General features: G+C 28.7%; 3 protein-coding genes across 3 annotated transcripts; 2 read left to right on the top strand and 1 right to left on the bottom strand.

The window, feature by feature from the left end:
- Nucleotides 1-3,288: 3,288 nt before the first annotated feature.
- On the top strand, nt 3,289-4,029 carry LOC111674637 (larval cuticle protein A2B-like; the record flags this gene model as incomplete). The annotated part of the gene is made up of 2 exons (XM_046949483.1): nt 3,289-3,309; nt 3,363-4,029. Coding segments are annotated over 2 exons (570 nt in total), but the record flags the coding sequence as incomplete, so codon positions are not given.
- Nucleotides 4,030-7,602: 3,573 nt separating this feature from the next.
- LOC111674619 (cuticle protein 7-like) lies at nt 7,603-20,640 on the bottom strand. The gene is made up of 4 exons (XM_046950652.1): nt 20,629-20,640; nt 20,088-20,553; nt 7,684-7,867; nt 7,603-7,609 (listed from the first exon to the last, which is right to left on the bottom strand). Exons 1-4 carry the CDS (start codon nt 20,638-20,640, stop codon nt 7,603-7,605), a joined length of 669 nt encoding a protein of 222 aa, XP_046806608.1.
- Nucleotides 20,641-21,260: 620 nt separating this feature from the next.
- LOC111674618 (larval cuticle protein A2B-like) lies at nt 21,261-21,819 on the top strand. The gene is made up of 2 exons (XM_046950650.1): nt 21,261-21,272; nt 21,349-21,819. Exons 1-2 carry the CDS (start codon nt 21,261-21,263, stop codon nt 21,817-21,819), a joined length of 483 nt encoding a protein of 160 aa, XP_046806606.1.
- Nucleotides 21,820-22,032: the final 213 nt, after the last annotated feature.

The following is a 22,032-nucleotide window of genomic DNA, read 5'->3' as shown; positions in this document are numbered from 1 at the left end:
TTTTGAAGGTAAATTCGACAAGTTTTTTATTTTCTATTGTTGAGCAATTGTGATTGTTTTCAATTAAATTTTAATAATTCGATACACATATTTTTTGCATATACAGTAAAGTCCAGGTATAACGAGCGATGCTTAATGTAAATGTTTATGAGGTTCCCTTATTCTAAAATTTATAAATTTTACACACTATTCCAACACCTTATTTATAAATGGTTAATAATGTTCTTGATGGTTTATTTTAAAATAATGTATAGAAAATTTCCATGCGAATATGTGGCCAAGAGAAGACTTTAAACCTTTAACTTATGACGTGAAATTATGAGGTTGTATAAATTATACACCCGATTTATTTTATATAAAATGTTTAATGTGTGTATAATATAATATTGTTATACATAGGTCCAATCTTTAGATGAAGTTGTTTTTATACCCTACACTACTATAGTGGGGAGGGTATTATTCGTTTGTGCTGATTTTTGTAACACCCAAAAGTATTGGTTCTAGACCCACATTAAAGTATACCAATCGGCTCAGAATCACTTTCTGAGTCGATTTAGCTATGTCCGTCTGTCTGTGTGTCCATGCAAACCTTGTGCGCACGCTACAGGTCGCAATTTTTACAATAATTTGATGAAATTTGGCATATACTCTTTTCTTGGTTCAAGGACGAACACTATTGAAAATGGTTGAAATCCGTCCATTATTTCGCCTAGCCCCCATACAACCGTACCCCCGAATCGGGCCTTTAGGCTTATAATTACGTTAAATGTTCTATTATATCAACAAAAATCTGCAAAACTTAGTGTTATAGAACGATAAATGACACTACTAATTTTTATAGCGATCGGGCCTCATTTGACCCTAGCCCCCATACAAACTCCCCTTCAGAAAATGTCTTGAAGGCAAGAAATGCAAAAGTGTAAACAGCTGATGCAAAAAATAATGAAATTTTTCTAAAAGCAAACATTAAAATTATTGATTTATCGATTAATATAAATTATAGGGACTTCACAATATATTTTTTACTTTATTAATTTCCATATTACATTTACACTTGTCTTCTTCTGCTTCATAAAACATGCATTGTTTTGATAAGAAACAGTGACGTTTTCTATTTTTCATATGGCAATACTGGAAGTTTAATATTGTACTCAAAAATACGAAGGAGATTAATATCAGAATTATTTTTTTAGATTAACTAATCTGATTATAAACCGGCATTTGATTGCCAAATCAAAATCCTGCTCTTATGTTATTCGAATTTGATTGCTTCTAAAATAATTATTAACATAAACAAGGATAAAATAAAACAGAAAAAATAAAAGAGGGTGTATAAAAATACTACCATTTTATAAGTTAAAGGTTAATCTATATATATAAAATTCTAACGTTACTGACTGACTGACTGACTGACTGATTGACTGATTCATCATCGCACAGCCTAAACGGTTAAAGCTAAAGAGCTGAAATTTGGACAGGGGGTTGGTCTCCCACCAAATAGATCCACTAAGACGGGATTTTTGGAAATTCGAATGTTTAGGGGGCAAAAAAGGGTAAAAACGGGTAAAATCGGTAACCTTATATCTCCTAAACTAGAAAAGATACAAAAATAGTTTAAAGCTTATCGTCGTTCATTTAAAAAATAAGCGGACAGGTGTCTGGTACTTTTTTCAATTTCGGCCCCTTTAGGGAATAAACGGGTAAAAACTGTATTTTGGTACTTTTTTTGCACCCCATGTATCTTTTAAACCAGTGAACATTCAAACAATATTTTTGACTCCTTCATAACTTGACGAAAAAATAAAAATACAAATTTAGTACTTTTTGGTTATTCGGATGTTTAAGGGGTGAAAATTGTACCTATTTTGGTACTTTTTTCATAAAACATTGATTTTGGTTTATTAACTTATACATATAAATACGTAATAACGGGCTCCCACTACGATGTTGCATCATTTTGGTAGAATAGAATTTTTATTTCGTTAATGAAATTAAGCATGTAGAGCCCGGAGTAAATGAGAATCTATAAAAGGGGACTTTTTGGTACTTTTTTGTTCTTCAAAAGGTACTTTTTGAATTTCCTATAATATTGAACCTAGAAACATGAAATTAAGTATGTAGAGCCCGGAGTAAATGAGAATCTATAAAAGGGGACTTTTTGGTACTTTTTCGTTCTTCAAAAGGTACTTTTTTAATTTCCTATAATATTGAACCTAGAAACATGAAATTAAGTATGTAGAGGATGAATTAAGTGAGAACCTATAAAAGGGGACTTTTGGTACTTTTTCGTTCTTCAAAAGGTACTTTTTGGATTTTTGTATAATATTGAACCTAGAAACATGAAATTAAGCATGTAGAGCCCAGAGTAAATGAGAATCTATAAAAGGAGACTTTTTGGTACTGTTTCGTTCTACAAAAGGTATTTTTTGAGTTTTCTATATAAAATTTAACCTAGAAACATGAAATTAAGCATGTAGAGCCCGGAGTAAATGAGAATCTATAAAAGGGGACTTTTCGTTCATCAAAAGGTACTTTTTGAATTTTTATAATATTGAACCTAGAAACATGAAATTAAGTATGTAGAGCATGGATTAAGTGAGAACATATAAAAGGGAACTTTTTGAAACCTTTTCGTTCTTCAAAAGGTACTTTTTGGATTTTTGTATAATATTGAACCTAGAAACGTGAAATTAAGCATGTAGAGGATGGATTAAGTGAGAACCTATAAAAGGGGATTTTTGGTACTTTTCCGTTCTACAAAAGGTACATTTTGAATTTTCTATAATATTGAACCTAGAAACATGAAATTAAGCATGTAGAGCCCGGAGTAAATGAGAATCTATAAAAGGAGACTTTTTGGTACTGTTTCGTTCTACAAAAGGTACTTTTTGAGTTTTCTATAAAATTTAACCTGGAAACATGAAATTAAGCATGAAGAGCCCGGAGTAAATGAGAATCAATAAAAGGGAACTTTTTGGTACTTTTTCGTTCTTCAAAAGGTACTTTTTTAATTTCCTATAATATTGAACCTAGAAACATGAAATTAAGTATGTAGAGGATGGATTAAGTGAGAACCTATAAAAGGGGACTTTTGGTACTTTTTCGTTCTTCAAAAGATACTTTTTGGATTTTTGTATAATAATGAACCTAGAAACATGAAATTAAGCATGTAGAGCCCGGAGTAAAAGAATCTATAAAAAGGAGACTTTTTGGTACTGTTTCGTTCTACAAAAAGTAGTTTTTTTTTTTTGTTTTTGCTTCAGCTGTTTATTAAATTGACACTGCAAATTCAACAAAAAAGCAAAATTTGTAATATAACCTAAGCATTAAAATTGTTATTTATTTCAATTTGCTCTTTATAGTTTCTTTTCGCACTTGCTTTTGTTGCTGTGGCTAGCGCTGGTTATATTCCAGCCGCTCAAGTTTATCATTCTGCACCAGTTGCGGTACATGCAGCACCAGTAGCAGTGGAACAAAAGGTAGTGGTCAGAGCTGAAGAATACGATCCTCATCCACAATATAAATACTCTTATGGTGTTGAAGACAAATTGACCGGTGATTCCAAAAGCCAAGTTGAAGAACGTGATGGTGATGTAGTGCGTGGTGAATATTCCTTGATTGATGCTGATGGTTACAAACGTACCGTACAATACACAGCTGATGATCATAATGGGTTTAATGCTGTCGTTCATCGTGAACCACTTGCTGCTCAAACTGTTATCAAAACTGTAGCTCCAGTAACTCATTATTCCGCCCCTACTGTAACTCATTATACCGCTCCAAATGTTGTCAAAACAGTGGCTCACTTTACAGCACCCACATATGTCAAAACTGTTGCCCCAGTCGCACATTACGCAGCTCCTGCACAATACACTTCCTATGCTGCTCCTTCTTACAATTATCACCACTAAACTCTTTTAAAATATAAAAATTGCTTTTATTTATTTAGTTTGTATTTTGATAGAATAAACTTAAATTTCTTAAACATCCAATCGAATATTTTATGGGTTTTACTCTAATTTTTACCACCTGTCGTTCAACTGGTAGTTATTTTTTCAAATAAAAAAATGTACAAAATATTACAAAATTACTAAAACATAATTTAATCGTTTATTTATTAACGGTTAATCGAGTACCATTACAAAGACGTGGTGGGTCAATATTTTGCAATAAAGTAATTGAAACGCCAATTTTAAATTTCAATTCGTGGGGTGGAAAGCTTGCTAAATCAAGCTTTCCATGGTATAAAGAAAACTAGGCAACTCCGTTCTCTTTCAATGAAAAGTTTTTTGACGTAAATAAGAATTATTGAAATGTATTTTTTGTAAACAATTAAAGAAAAACGTTGCCACACATGTAGTAGGGAAAATCATATTTAGGAAATTAAAAATAAAAAATGTGTATAACTTTTAAATTAATCATTTAAAATTCTGTGTACTAATGATATTTTTATAAAAACGGTCCAGCTCATAAACGGACCACACTAAACCCAACAAGTCCTTGTTGAATTTATCTTAATTTATTGGCATTGAACCCCGAAATAACACCTGTTGCAGTTGTTTATGTTGAATTTTTGCAAACAAATGACAGAGGAAGACATCTTCTTTAGAAAATTTGCTATTGAGAGTAATCAAAAACAACCAACTGAAGGATTCGTAAGGGCCAAAGTAGTTGCCGTTCGAAGATTCATATAATTTTCTTACTTGGACATGTTTGACAGCGCAAGATATGTGCATCCGAGATGAAGTAATGAAATTATGTTTTTAAGTAGAATGGCCCGCACTACTTACAAGCAAATTCGAAACCAGCGAGGTCCGTTCGCTATTAGAATTTTATGTTGATTAATATTTTAATTTAGTTTGAAAAATATTTTCCATTTTATATTTTTAAATTAAAAAAATAAATAAAAAGTAAACAAAAAACTCGGATTTATAAAGTAAATACGGTAGCATATAAAATAATAAATCGCTTAAACGTCAGAGTTTAATATGGCTACGGAAAGAGAGAACGGTTATACCTTTATTTTTTCTACTATGAATATTAGTATACCAAACCTATGTATTCCTACAAAGTTTAATGATTATAGATATTGTAATTTGAATGATATACAAATTTCTGTATAATCTCTGTGTGGGAAGTGCCACGCCTACTTTAATTAAAAGTTTCAGATTAATTATTTACCTTATATTTAAGGGGCGTGACAATTTTCTTAGGCCGCCCATTTTTATCTCAAATATTCATATGAATGTATGATTCGCTACTGCAAAATTTGAGTACTGTTACTATGCTACATTCTCATTATAATTCATACATTCTTATTATAATTTTGTTTATGGGCGTGGCATCTCGCCCACTTGAAATTTCAAACTTAGCCTATTGTTCCTACCAGATACAGAGGAACACACAGTGAAAATTTCAATAAGATCGGTTCAGTAGTTTAGCCACATATAAGATACAAATAAACATACATTGATTTTCATATAAATATATAGATGAAAAGTTAAGCAATCAGAAATCAAATACATATATGCTTACAATTAATTAGAAAAAGCTGTTTAAATCGCATGAAAAAACGTATACAGCTTCTATAATTTCATAGGCAAGAGGACTAATGAATTAGAAAATTTATATAACTTATTATAACTAAGACCTTATTTGACTTCTTCTGTATAACAAAGACGATATGTAGTAGTCATTGAATAGTATGTTGTTAGGTAAGTAATTACAATTGAAAGACGTTACTGGAATTGCTGGAGTACTACCAGTATTTATGTGTATCAGTATTTCAATATTGCAGGAAGACAACTTAACAATGATATCAAAGTAAACTTTTCAAATCCCAGAATTTTTTTATAACATCTGGGATTAAAGATATCACGATATTTTTTGGCAATTCAGTATTCAGGACACGATATCTCAAACCCCGATGTGATGGACAAATTCTGATTCGGGTTCAGAGCAGTTCAATTCTTTAGACTGAAGTATAACTTCGTCTCAGAGTAGTATTGCCAATTTAGCACTTTTTAAACTCATTTAGCACCCAAAAATGTAATATAGCACCTTTTCTAGCATTTTTCAAATATTTTTTGGCACTTTTTTAGAACTATTTATAATATATTCTACATATTTTGTTTTCGTCAATTTTAATTGTTTTTTTCTGTAAAAATATGTTTACAAAATAAGTGCAATATAAAAATAAGTTTTAACCGGTTATTTGTAGAATTATCGATTCGTATAATATTCAAAAGAAATAATTTAAATATATTTTTATAGTAATTCAATAATTCTAAACATTTTTTTCAGAGCAATTTAAATTATCCCAAAAACTCTACTACTAACAATAATTGTTTCAATATAGATACTATAGAAAAATTCGCGCCACAGGACCAGAATATATCAAAACACTAAAAAAACACATAGAGTATATAGAGCGGAAACTCTGCTGTCAAGGACCTAAGTCTGTTGTCAAAAACCTAAGTCGATTGAATGTAGTAGTAGAAAAACTCATGATAGTATTAGTATATTCCCCATATTTTAAATAACCCAACAAACACATAATCAAACGTTTTAAAAATGTTATTAATTTTATTTAATATTAAACATTAACTGTTCTTTAAAAGAGAAACTGATTTTACGTTTACATTCGATTTAGAGTTTTAAAATTTAAAAATAGTTTGATTTACAACCTTTCTAGATTTTACATGAACACTCTGTGTTTGCTGGGTAACGACATTTTAATTTTTTATTCTGACATTTTCACCACAACAATTTTTTATTTATTTTTTAAATTTTACATAACTTCGGCAAAATAAACAGATGTAGGTGACCCAAATTCAAGAGAAAACACTCGTCATTCTTACGAGTATTTGTTTGTGGCGAGGTCCATATACCCTTGATTCATTCAGTAACCTATTCCTTTGACACCAACTCTTCCCTGTTTGCCAGGATAATTTGATGCCATCCATCTTTGTCTTGTCCCGGTTATTGGAGTATTCCATTTTGTATGTACGTGGTCCTGAAGGGACCACTGCAATAACCGGGACAAGACAAAAAATGAAAATTCAGACGAATACGGAAACATACATTCATAATTTTGATATTTTATACAAAACTAAAAATATTTAATTTATTTACATTTAATTTGACAAATGACTGTGGGGAAATCTAACAGGTGGTATGTTGAATACCCATATGTGTGAACAGCCTACTTTATGTTTTCAAAAAAATTTTGACAGGTTTCCCCTCTATGTTTCTCTATGGTTTTATATTTCAATACAAATTTCAAATATTTTTGTTAAAATTAGTAAAAACTTTAAGTTATTGAACAGACATATTCTATACAAAGGATTTAATTTTGTGTCTTTTTGATTGGATATATCATTATAATTTTAAACTCAATGTCAAAAATATTCACAACCAAAAATTTCAATTGATTAGTTCTGGAATTACTTCTTAAATCTATGATTTTTGAAATTCAAATTGTTGAGATTAAAATATTTTCGATAAACTTGATATATTTTTCACTGGTTTTAAGTAGAAATTTTAAAATTCCGTATTTAAATCATCCCAAAATAAGTGGATTTGGTAGGTTTACGTAATAAGCTAAAACCTTTATTTATGTAGTTGAAAAAAGTACGTAGTTGAAAAAGTAGAAAAATTCTAAAAAAATCGATTTTGAAAAACCATATGAGCGCATATGATGTGTATTGTGCAGGAGCTGCGTAATAAGTTACAGGTGCAACTGTTTTAATGACAGTTGGTGCGACGTAATGAGTGGAAGCATAATAGTGAGCTACTGGTGCAAGAGTTTGGACAAAAGTGGGAGCTGCATAATGAGCAACAGTAGAAACAGCATGTGGTTCATGGTGTACGACAGCATTAAAACCATTATGATCATCAGCGGTGTATTTACGTTATTTAACTTGGCTCTTGGAATCACCGATCAATAACAAGCGCTAGCAACAGCAACAAAAGCAAGTGTGAAAACAAACTGTAAATAATAAAATTAAATAATACATTTCAATGTCTCTGTTCGAATATTGAAATTTGCTTGTAAGGGCTAAGTATTTTAACAAATGTGTATGTAAAATATTATTCAATTATTTTTAACTTAACAGTCTGAATACCAATGTTTGGAAATTGTTTTTTTTTTCTCCAGAAATCACACTCATATATCTATCTATCTATCTATCTATCTATCTATCTATCTATCTATCTATCTATCTATCTATCTATCTATCTATATATCTATCTATTTATCTATCTATCTCTCTATCTATCTATCTATCTATCTATCTATCTATCTATCTATCTATCTATCTATCTATCTATCTATCTATCTATCTTTTATCAAGGGAGTTTGGAGCCCCCATATGAATTAAATAGAAGAACTCTTATATCTGAGAAAATATTAGAACTAGAATCTTCCAATATTACAAGAAAAAATGGGGGATTAACATCTAATAAAATGTAATAATATTAAAATTTTTCGTGGGCTACATTATTATTAAAGTTTGTAAAATTTGGCTAACTTTTAATAATTTGAATGACATTTCTCATATGTAAAACATTATATATCTAAAACGTATATTGTTAGAATCATAGGAAAGGAAACTACATAGAACTGAAACTGAGTATGACAAAACCTAAGTCTGCTGTCAAAAACCTAAGTCGTGAGAATGTATTAGTTGAAAAATATGCAACCCAACAAACACAAACTCTTTCGTTTAAAAAGTTTTTATATTTTTGTTTGATATTATATTTCGATATTTTATGAAATAATGTTTTGAATTAGCCATTTTTATTCAATATCAGTTGACCAATGTAAGAAAGATCTTCATTAAAAATTATTCTTTTGTGGGATTCAGTGATTTTCAGATATGTTCGTTTAGTAATTTTCGGGAATGGTCCTAATATGGGAGTTGTGACCAATTATGGACCAATCATTTGCTTATTTTAACTTATTTATAAGAAAATTTAATTAGACAAAATAATGTTTTTTACTGTGGATATATAAATTCAACATTTCACAAAATTAGTTTTGTAGATATCAACCATTAAAATTGTTTTTCAATTTTGGTAGTTTGTACCTTTGTGAATATGCTGTTCGAATTTTATTATAATTTTTTAACCCAAAAATGTCTAATGGTATAATGAATGATCTCAATAGCCCAATTCAGAGCGTACGGTAGTATGGGGGCTAGGCGAAATAATAAACCGATTTCAATTAAAAGAAAAGTATGCGTCACAATTCATAAAATTATCTTTAAGAAACAGTATTTTTAAGAATTTCATGTAGGAATATCTCTCAATCGATGCGTATTAATATACAGAACACAAGAAAAATAAAAAAATATATATTTTTTAAGTTGATTAAAGGAAAAATAAAAGATTGTATGGGGGCTAGGATCAAACAACGCCCGACCATCAAAAGAGCAGTATGTGCCAAATTTCATCAATTACAAAATTTTCAACTTCAGTAGAATGCACTCTTTTCAGCTTGTATGGAAAACGAAAAATTGGGACTCTTAATTTTTATGGACTTTACGGGTGTATAAAATTTGATATTTGTAAAAAATATCATAAACCCAATTCAAATTCATTCCCGAACAATTAATTTCCCATACTTATTTGCTTATTTACCAATAAAATATTTAAAAAGTTACAATTCATGTATACATTCATTTTTTTTATTATTTAATTTTTAAGATGTTTTTTTTTTTAAGAATCATTTGTTAATAATGCGATTAAGCAATTTTATTTGTATCTATAAATTTATTTTTATTCTGTGTGGTTTTATATGCGAAGCAACTCTTGCTTCTAATGAGATCGATCTATTGCAGACATGATTCGAATTTGTTATGTAACATTTTGGGAAAGAAAAAAACCCACACAAATGTACATATGTACAGTGTCTCTCATAAGTATTCGAATTTAGGTATAATATAAAAAGAAATTAAATTTAATAACATATTTTGTATGCAAAATTAATAAATAAATTTGTTAGATTCTCTAGACAGTCCTTAGCTTTGATATCACGCTTTTTAAAACTTTAAAAATTCACACTTACTTAAGTTAATTAAGCTTTTTTTAAAAATAGTCCATAAAATTACCTCACAAAAGTATACGAACTTTTTCTGTATTTCATATTTGACTATATTATACGAAACACGAAAATTAGAATCGAATGTTTTTTTTTGCTAAAAATTGTTTTAAGGGGTAACTATCAACCGAATGGATATATATTTGGTCCACAATTTTGGGGCATTTGTACCATCGTTTCATATAATAGCATGAAAATTAAGATTTTTGACCTTATTTGCCTTTTTTTCCAGAGATAAAACCAAAAGTTAGTATTGGGATCTAATAGATTCCTTCAGGTATCTAAAAAAATAATCTTTGTTATAAGGATTTGTTTTTAAACATTCCATGATATATTTTTGGTATCGTTCTTCTGTTTCGAATTGAATTATCTGGATCTTAAGTACCTTTTCGTACCACTAGGATCGATATTTTCCGACAAATTTGGCTAGTTTATATAATTGTAGATATTAGCATTATATATATATATTATTTTATAAATTTTCAAGACATCGTATCGGTGTAAAACTCCAAAACATGCCTTAACAAAACGTCATCCTATACAGTCGATTTTAGTTTTAACTACTCATAACATTCACGATTATGTTGCCCATTACAACACTGTATGTAAAAATGTTGGGCTTATTTTGATCATAGTAGATAATATTTAAACAGATATCAATATTTTTGAGTTAGATCATAATGATATGGTGACATTCAGCATAGAGCCCATTGGTTATAAAAAGAATGATTCCACTATATTGAATGGCGCTTCTTTGTGGCATGCTTTGGAGTTATAAGCTTCCACAATATATTTGAAAACTTAAAATGTATAACAGCTGATTTCTAAAACAATATATAGAAGACAAGTTACACCGAAAATTTTTGACCCTGGTATTATAAAAATGGACTTGAGTTCCAATAAATTGAATTAGCGATAGAAGAATGATTCCAATAATATATCTTGGAATGTTTTAATACAGATTCTTGTAATAAAAAATAATATTTTTAGATACCCCAAGGGGTATATTAAATCCCAATATCAAATTTTGGTTTTATCTCTGGAAAAAAGAGAAAATACTACAAATTTTGCCAAAAATCGTCATTTTAATGATATTACATAAAAAAGGCTACAAATCCCCAAAAATTGTGGACCAAATGGGCCAAAAATATATCATTTCGGTTGATAGTAACCCCTTTAAACAATTTAAAGCATAAAAACCATTCGATTCTAAAATTTGTGTTTCGTATAATATAGTCAAATATGAGATACAGAAAAAATTCGTATACTTTTGTAAGGTAATTTTATGGACTTTTTTTAAATAAAGCTAAATTAATTGAAATAAATGTGAATTTTTAAAGATTTAAAAAGTGTGATATCAAAGCTAAGGACTGTCTAGAGAATTTAACAACTTAATTTATTTTTTTGCATACAAAATATGTTATTAAATTTGGTTTCTTTTGATATTATACATAAATTCGAATACTTATGAGAGACACTGTATAGGACGTTGTCAGTATTATCAAAATCTTTGCGATTTACTTATATTTGTTTGCTTTAAATTGATATGACGACTATTGTTCTCTGATAGCATGAATTAACAGATGGTGTATTTAGTTTATTATCTTATTTGTAACATTTTCAATTATAACGTATTAAATTTATTTCATTTATTTTTTTTAACTTGAGTAAATTTTTTATTCAAAATTATCTGTCAGCAGAAAAAAATATTAGGATATTTATATCTTCAATATTAAAAGCAAGCATATTATTAAACATAAAAACAAAATTAATTAATGTATAAATTATAATAAATAGTTTAGTTGTTCCTAAATATTAACTATTAGAACACAACCTAGTATAGCGTACATATTATTACTCAACTTTACTTTACTTTAATTCCTGCTTTCAAATATGGTATATTTTTAAAAGAATTCTGTGACGTTTATTTTGTGGGTGGTGTACTCATATCCACAAACATTGTTTTGATTTAAAAATGGAAAGAATTAAAAATACCCAAATTAATCTCACAAAAAAAAACAATTGTACTTTATTACTGAACAATTTATGGTTTAATTTTCTGCAGTGTAGTTCCGTTTTTGAAATTTGTTCTAAAATCGGATAATAGGATTACCAGAGTGTAAACAAGTTATATATAATTTTGAAAACATGAAGATTTTCTGATTTATATTGTGAGTTTTAATTTTGCGATGGAATTATGTTTTTTAAAAATTTTAAGAATATTCAAACAAAGGTCAATGATTCTTCTGTAAGTTTAAAAAATTGTATTAAAAATGTTCTAAATGGGTGATAACCTAATTTAAAGTGAGCATGTTTGACATTACAGACTTATAAGTCATTTATTTGCTAAATACTTGGAAAATTTATAAAATATAACTATCCCAGCAAAAACTCGGTAATAAGTTATACTTCCATAAGCACTTACTTTTCAATGAATTCTACTTATCGTCTGCATTACTTAAAAAGTATTCTAGTAATGACTTTATTTTAAACTGATATAGAAGTACATACTTTATTTTTGGCTTTGTCGATTTGTTTGCACATTTTATTTAATCGCGTGTTAAGAATTCTGTTTTAGAAGAAAGAAAACATAATGAAATTTGTACCTGAAATTCATTATTTGTTACGCAATAAAATAGCTGAGCAGTGAGTAAAACATTTAACTAACAACCCGAAGTCCCTGAATCGTATTTCCACTTTAGTGGAGAGGGTATATTGGGTTTGTGCTGATGTTTGTAACGCACAGTAATATTGGCCCTACACCAACCCAATCGGATTAGAATAATTTTCTGACAATAGTTTTACACTAGTTCATTGGTACGTATAAATTCTTTAACTAATTAACAATGTCCTTAAGTTAAACTATTTTTTATAGATATGCTCAATAACCACAGCCATATTGTAGTACATATAGGCGAAACTGAAGCGATTTTCAAACAAACATTTTTATTCTCTTCACACAGACGAGCTCTGAGAGAATAAAACAAACTTCTGAGTACTAAACGCACTCACAAAACTTCAAATTTTCTTCACAAAATTGCGAGGATATTAGCAGTTATTAGTTTTTCTTATCACTTAAACTTAAAGTTTATTATTTTTTGTGACTCTTTTAAACAATTTAAAACCCCGAACATGATTTATATTTTATAAATATGCATTAGTGCAGAAAAAATATTTAAAAGACCTGTTTATAATATGTTTTGAGATAAAATACCTTTAAAAAAAAATAATTAACTATTATTTTCATTCACTGCCATATAAAAAATTTCATTAATAACACACAAAGAATAACGTTCAGAAAATAAATCTTTTATTTAGTACCTTTTGAACAACTGTGTATATTTTTGTGCTTCTACTAATACATTCTCACCAGTTAGTTCTTTAACAGGGGACTTCGGTCCTTAACAATCAGTTTCGCCTACATACTACTATATGCCCACAGCTTTCTTTTGAGCTAATTTAAAAAAAATACAATTTTTCAAGAATTTTTTTGATAGATTTTGCACTCACATCATATTTAGAGATTAAAAACCCTTAATGGAAATTGTATAAGCTATTTTGAGCCCATTTTCAAAAAAAAATATATATTTTTTAGATTAAAAAACAATTTCGTCTATAAATGAACTTTGATATTTTAAATATTTTATTATTATATATCGATATTAATAAGAACATCGGGGTAACATTTGAAAGGGGTCCATTAAAATTATTTTATGTCGAATTGCATTGCGATATTCGTATTTTTCGCGTCATTTTCTGGAGGGAATTTATATGGGGTGTTGTTATTATGGACTGATCCTTATAAAAACTAGTAGAGAGTTTTCGGTTCCTATAGAACTTATCAGTGTCGAATTTCATCGCTGTACTCGCATTTTTAAGTCATTAATGAGCCTTTTTAAGGGGGTAGGGTCAACTATGGACCGATCCACATAAAACTTGGTAGAAAGATATTGCTTCATATAAAACTTATTTCTGGGAAATTTCATCACTGTACTCATATTTTTAAACCAGTAATGAGCATTAAAGTAATTTTTTGAAGGGGACCTTATATGAGGGGTAGGGTCAATTATAGACCGATCCACATAAAATTTGGTGGAAAAGTTTTGGTTCCTAAGATACTTATGTCAAATTTCTTCGCTATATTCGTATTTTTTGCGCACATAATTAACGTTAATGTCGTTTTCTGAAGGGTCCTTATATAGGGTCAATTATGGACCGATCTACATAAAATTTTGTAAATTTTGACTCGTATAAATCTTACTTCTATGAAATTTCATTGCTAAAATCTTATTTGTAAGCCAGTAATGTGCATAAAATAATTTTTTTGGGAGGACTTTTTATGAGGGGTAGGGGCAACTATGGACCGATCCACATAAAATTTGGTAAAGAGATATTGCCTCGTATAAAACTTATTTCTGGGAAATTTCATCGCTGTACTCGTATTTTGAAACCAGTAATGAGTGTTAAAGTAGTTTTCTGAAGTAGTAATCAGCTTTTTAGTCATTTTCTAAAGGGGACCTTATATGGGGGGTAGGGCCAATTATGGTCCTATTTCCGCCATAATGCTGAATTTTATTTCAGACATCAAAAAACTGACCTATGCGAAATTTTTGTGGTATTTGCTACATAAACAACTAATTTGTGAATATTTGAATTTCTTTATACAATATTCCGGGGGGGTACATTTGTATAGAGGCTATGTGAAATCGTTAAACGATTTTGCCCATTTTCAATACCAAACATTTCTGATCAATAAAATATATTTTGGGAAAATTTCATCTCAATATCTCTTATTTTGTGGACGCTATCGTGCCAACAACAGACAGACGGACGGACATAGCTAGATCGTCTTAGAATCTTACGAGGTCCCAGAATATATATACTTTATGGGGTCTTAGAGCAATATTCCGATGTGTTACACACGGAATGACAAAATCAATATACCCCCATCTTTTTTGATGGTGGGTATAAAAATATAATTTAAATTTTAAATAAATAGGCTTCTATATTTTGTTTGAAAACATTCATTCAATTTATTAACCTATTCTTAAATATTATTATTATCTTTTGTTAATGAATACAGATCATAACATTTATGATAAAACTTTTCTGTGTATGTATTTAAACTCCTTAGCTCAATTTTTGTTAAGACCACAAGGTGAAACTTTTTTCACTTTTTAATATGAACAAAATATTTCTAAATAACAGTTAGTTTTGTTGAGTTTCATTGCGATACAAATGGTTACAAGTCAATTTTAGACGTTTAAGTCATTTTTTTAAGGGGGGTTTGTATGGGGACTAGGGTCGAATATAGGCCGATCCTTACGAAAATCTGCAGTATCATTTATACTTATATAAAACTTATTTGTGCCAATTTTTAGAGAGATAGCAGAATATTTGACGTAATTATAGCATAAAAAGTTCAAATCGGGAGGTACGGTTGTATGGGGGCTAGGTGAAATAATGGACTGATTTCAACCATTTTCAATAGGCTTCGTCCTTGTGCCAAAAAACATGCTTGGTTCAAATTTCATCAAATTATCTTGAAAATTGCGGCCTGTATCTTGCGCACAAGGTTTACATGGACAGCCAGCCAGCCGGACAGACGGACGGACATGTCTTAATCGACTCAAAAAATGATTCTGAATCGATCGGTATACTTTAAGGTGGGTATTGGACCAATATTTTTGTATGTTACAAACATCAGCACAAACGTATAATACCCTCCCCACTATAGTGGTGTAGGGTATAAAAATCTTATAAAATACATGAATTCGTTTGCATTTCTTTTTCATGTGGTTACGTTAATGGTCTGAACAATGACCCCCTTCTTTTACCGGTAATTAAAACATGTGACAGGTATTTGCATTTAGTACTTGACGTAATTGTGCAACTGCACAAACTAAGTGTCAATTAATATTAAATGCTGATCTATAAAACTGTACTTTAAAAAGTTTTTCATAATCTAATGATACTAACAAAACGTCAATGTTAATAACCGTAAAAATTCCCTACTTTATTTTGTTAAAATATACAAAATAGTTTTAAGTGTTTTTTTTTTTAATTGTGGGAATATTTGCAATAAATTAATTTGAAACAACTAATACTATCTGTAGGTATGACGTTGTGTTTGGATTAATTTAACTACACACATACATATTTTAATATGTCAGTTAAATAGGAAATACTCTTAGTCTAGTACATATTTTAGTTAGTCATTCATTTAATTCAATTGTTGTAAATATAATTTGTAAAATTTTTCACTTAAATCTGGCCAACAACAACAAACAGTTGTTTTTTAACAAAATTACTTTGGAATTTATAGCAACCTTGACTTTAGTGTTCTGCGTTTTGTTTTTCGATTTTCTGTTATTTTCGTTTTCAATGCATTAAAAGTAATCCACAAAATAATTACTTTTATGTTGTCCATTTTTATATGAACGTACGTTTGTTCATTTCTTGTTATTTCACTATAAAACTATATCGGTATAATCAGCTAAGTAAACGGGAACAATAAAATTTGCTCAAAAAAAGGTATGAAAACAATTTAAATGCCCTGAATACATCCAAATACTTCACACAAATTATGTAGTGTACATTGTATAGCAGAACACTGAATGTATTACAATCACTTTTTTGTCGTTTCTTCGTATGTGGTTAATATTTTTTTAAAAAACAAATTTATTTTTGTATTTTTTAATTTAAAAATTATTTTTTTGTTAGAAAACATTTCTTTCTATGGCAATAAATACAAGCGGATCAATTTTATGACAAGAATTATAAATATGATGAAATTTTATTTGGATTTTGTTTTTGGTTATATTATAAAAACTTTACAGAAAGTCTCAGTAATGAATATGACAGTAAAGCGCCTTTAAACGAGTCTAAAAAACAATTAATAATAAACTTCAACACTTGTCAAACTAAACAAACTTGATTAGAAAAAGTAGTTTTATTATAACAGTAAAATATGTACGTTATAAATCGTCAAAAATTCATGTATTATTTGAAAATTAAAAATATATATATATGAAAAGATCACATTTGATCTAATCCCTAAATACACTAATATATCATAATTGGATTGGCGATAACGAAAAAAAGGCAAAACCCTAGGTAGACAACTTTCAGACCCCAGAAGTTGATATCGCTATCGTTGCACCATAGTTCAGACTACAATTTTTTTGGTTAAAAGTAAAGATATGTCCAAAAATATTGTTAAAATTTAAAGTTCACATTTTTTTAAATTTTTTGTTAAAAAAATCATAAAAATCATTGAATTCCGTATTTACGTGAAAAATGTGTGTACCGAACTTCATCGAAATCGGAGACGGCCATGTTCAAAACCCTACTTTTTTGTTCGAAATTACCCAATGTACTCTTTTTGTTATACCCTTCACTTTCGAAACAATAAACAAAACACAATATTAAACCAGAATTTTTTTTATTATTGTGATTTCTTGTTTATAACCCCGTGTATATATTAAACAAATATTTATTATGCTAAACGTCAAATTGTTATCATGATAAAAATTTAGCAAATACAGACGTCATTTATTAGCGTTATAACGTTGTTATAACAGTGTTGTCTAAAAAATTGTTTAGACAACGTTCTCTTGATAACAAAAGTCATTTTGTTGTAAAATTTGTGTAGAATTTTGTTTTTGTGCAATTAAAAATGATTTTTAACATAAGTTTTAGTGAAATTAGTGTTAATTTACAAAAATTGCATTTAATTTTAATCGTTTTTATTAAATATAGCATTATTTCAATAAAATTATCTTTTAGTTGTCGTGATAAAATCAGTATTTTGTTACCCCTATGCATGACAATAAACAAAAAACTGGCAATTTTTATGCTGACATTATCATCATATATCGTGATAAATATTTGTCTAATATAGACACGGGGTAAACAACAGAAAGCAACGATAGGGACTAAACTATTGTTGCTGATTGATTGATATTCAAAATGGACAGAAAATGACTAACGTCCATAACAGGCTTAAAAATACTAGTATTTTTATGAAATTATACTTAAATTTTTTTATGAACCAAAATTTCATATAAATCGGCAAATTGAAATTTGTGAATTGTTTTAAGTATTGTAAGTATATTAGCTGTATTCCTTAACTTGTCGGTTTTAGGCAGAAAATTTTTTCCTGGCAAATAGAAAAGAAATTGTCAAATAAATTTAAAAAGTTTATTGAAAACAAAAAAATTTTAAATTGTTTATTTATTGAAAGAGAAATTTAGTTTTTTCTGTTTCCGTACTTTTTACAAGTACGAAGAGAAAATTAATTAATACTCATTAGCCAGAAAAGTTCTGGAACAAAGCTATTACCATATAGTAGTATATAGGCGAAAGTAATTGTCAAGGACCTAAGTCCCCTGTCAAAGACCTAACTGGTGAGAATGTATTAGTAGAAGCACACAAATAAACGCAGTTGTTCAAAAGGTAGCAAATAAAAAATGTATTTTTTTTGCCGTTATTTTTTTTGTGTTAATAATGGAATTTTATATGCTAGTGAATGAAAATATTAGTTAATTATTTTTTGGAAAATATATTTTATCTTAAAACATATTATAAACACGTCTTTTCGTAATTTTTTCTGCACTAATGCAAAATAAAAAAAAGTATGTAAAATACTATTTTAATTTTCAATACGAAAATGTACAACTTTTCTTTTTTCAGTTTTAATAAAAATGAAATGTCAAAGAATAACAAATATTTTTTTTTCGTTTGCAAAATATAAATTATTTTTGGGGTTTTAAATTAATGAAAAGTGTTCCAAAAAATAATAAACATTAAGTTTAAGTGATAAGAAAAACTAATAAGTGCTAATATCCTCGCAATTTTGCGAAGAAAATTTGAAGTTTAGTGAGTGACTTTAGTTCTCACAAGTTTGTTTCATTCTCTCAGAGCTCGTCTGTGTGAAGAGAATAAAAACTTTTTTGAAAACCGCTTCAGTTTCGCCTATATGTACTACTATATGGCTATTACTTTTATATTATATCCCCCATATTCATAAACAAATTTTTATTCTATAGACGATTTATAAATCAAATTTCGTATTTATTTTATTTTTTTTAGAAACTGTAATTATTATTGATTTCCATACATATTTAAACGAAATATTATGATAAATACAAAAATATTATAAATATTTTTACGGTATTTAAATTGTTACAATAACGATGATATGTTTGACTACAATCATAATTTAAACCACAACTATGTTTTTTCTCTACGTGCTCTTACAGAGAATTATATCATTGTATATGAATCGTTTAAAAACCAAAAATAAAGGTATTAAGATATAAGCATTTCAAAAAAATAGTTTGTTATTCGAAATTTATCACTCTCTGGGATTCGGAATTAGTTGATATTGAACCAATTACTAATTAAAGACCCTTTTCAAAAAATCTTCCGGATGTTCATATTTTGGTTTTAAATGTTTTAAATTTATTATTTTTTAATCATAAATGCGTTTTTCATTTAAGAAAAAAGTTTGTGTTCACCGAACTTTGAAAACCGAACAAAGTTCGAGTTCGGCCGAACTTTAAAATTTACAGAAGTTCGGTACCGAACGAAATTCTGAGTAAAGAATTTCCTTGTAAGCAACCACTAAATAATGTCCTTTTGTTTTCGTATATATTAGTTGTATACTATTTAAGTGTAATTCTAATAGTTTCTTTTACAGAAGACGTGCTAATGTCTTCCGATATGACTATTTTAATGTTTGCTCGAAATAGATTTTATATAAGAATTTTAAGAACGTTTTTGATAGAAACAAAGTGATTGATTTTTAAATGTTGTATACCTTATTCAAACTTATTTTAAATACAATAATAAATCTCAATGTTTTTTAGTATAAAATATATTATCACATGAGCCATTAAATCTAACAAATATGAAAAATATCAATTACTTCAACAATTTTTCATTGTAATGATTTACAACATTCCAATTTTAAATTAATGATAATGGCTGTAATAAGAAGGAGCAGCTTTGTGATAACTGACTATCTCCGGAACATGGGCGTAATGGGTCTTAACAGCAACGGCAGCAACATGAGCTACTTTAACCAATGGTTCACGATGTACAACAGCATTGAAACCATTATGATCGTCAGCTGTGTAAGTCACAGTGCGTTTATACCCATCAGCATCAATTAAAGTGTACTGACCATGTACCACATCACCATCACGTTCCTCATGTTGAGACTTTGAGTCGCCTGTTACTTTATCATCAACACCATAAGAGAATTTGTAGTGAGGATGTGGATCGTATTCTTCAACTGTTTTTGTGTAAATCTTATGGGCAATAGGAATTAAACGATGTTCTACTGGAGCAGCATTATAGGCATGTTCAGCATAGTAAACCTTTTGATGCTGTAGAGGAACATAACCTGCTGTAACTGTGGCCACGAGAGCTAAAGCAAATACAAGCTTAAAAAGATGATCAGAATACGATAGGAGTTAGATTTATGTTCAGGAATTGGATCAAATAATTTAATAACTTACTTGGAATTCCATTATTCTTAAATTGATTTTGGTTCTTTACGTGTGTCTTACCAAATGTGAATTGTTAATTTGTTAACATAATCAACTGTTTTATATATAAAATATTTCAGTTAATATTTCGTTCGAGCACGTGTTATACTGCTGTTTTTTGGTAGAATGTTAATATGTTACTTTTTTGGGTTTGATCTAATAAAATGTTTTCTAGAAACGTAATTAATTTAGTTACTTCTTTTAAATAACTGCAAGTTATAAATTAATTATGTTTAACATTTCAACATGAAACACCTTAAATCCAATGAATTTAAAAATACTACAAAACTACAATCAACAAATCAATTAAAATTTTGATATTTAATGATTTTTAATCTAAGCAAAGAAAATCATTAAATTGAATCAATTCTAAAAAAAATATCCACATATCCATTCTAAAAAGTAACAAAAACATTCTAAATAAATATACTTACATATGTACATATCTACCTACATATAAACATATGTTTAAACTAAATATTAAACAATTAACCCATAATATAAGTACTATTAATTTATATATAATAATGTTAGTTGACTTAATTATTATCATTCTACATTAGTTAACACAATAGTAAAGACTAAAATTTCATATTAGCAAAATGTCTTTCAAAGTAAGTTCCTAGAAAACCACTTTACTGTTTTCCTTAAAACAGAACGAACTCTAATCGTATTCAATTTCACTTACAGGTTGTACTTGCTTTAGTTCTCGTGGCCACAGTTACAGCAGGTTATGTTCCCCTGCAGCATCTAAAAGTTTATCATTCTGAATCTGTCTATCATGCTGCTCCAGTACATCAAGATGAAGCTATACCCCATAAGGTTTACACCAAAACTGTTGAAGAATACGATCCACATCCTCAATACAAATTCTCTTATGGTGTAGATGATAAGATAACTGGCGACTCAAAGTCTCAGTATGAGGAACGTGATGGTGATGTAGTACATGGTCAATACTCTTTAATTGATGCCGATGGCTACAAACGTACTGTGACTTACACAGCTGATGATCACAATGGCTTCAATGCCGTTGTACATCGTGAACCTTTGGTTAAAGAAGCTCATGTTGCACCTGTTCCTGATAATATCCATTATACCCATGTTCCCGATATAGTCAATTATCAAAAAGCTGCTCCTTCTTATTATAAGTACCATCATTAAATAAAAATCTAATCATGGGACCTTTTTTGCAGTATTTAGTATATTTTTATCTTATAGATTAAAGAATTTATGTTGTGTTAAACCCTTTTTATATAAGACAGTGTATATAATTTGTACTGGATTGTTAAAATTGAATTTATCATACAAATAAATGTAATATCATGAATTCCATGAGAAATCAAGTAAGAATTGACCGATAGTCTCCAGATTTCT

The sequence above is a fragment of the Lucilia cuprina genome, chromosome 4 (genome assembly GCF_022045245.1).
Source record: "Lucilia cuprina isolate Lc7/37 chromosome 4, ASM2204524v1, whole genome shotgun sequence".
In the NCBI taxonomy this organism is placed as follows: domain Eukaryota; kingdom Metazoa; phylum Arthropoda; class Insecta; order Diptera; family Calliphoridae; genus Lucilia; species Lucilia cuprina.
The sequence above is the reverse complement of the archived record's forward strand: the minus strand, read 5'-3'. Positions and strand labels throughout refer to the sequence as shown.

Coding starts and splice junctions, on each gene's coding strand:
- LOC111674619 (XM_046950652.1), bottom strand. Junction 7,868..20,087: donor TCCTTCTTATTACAGCCATT/ATCATTAATTTA, acceptor ATGCTGTCGTAC/ACCATGAACCACATGCTGTT.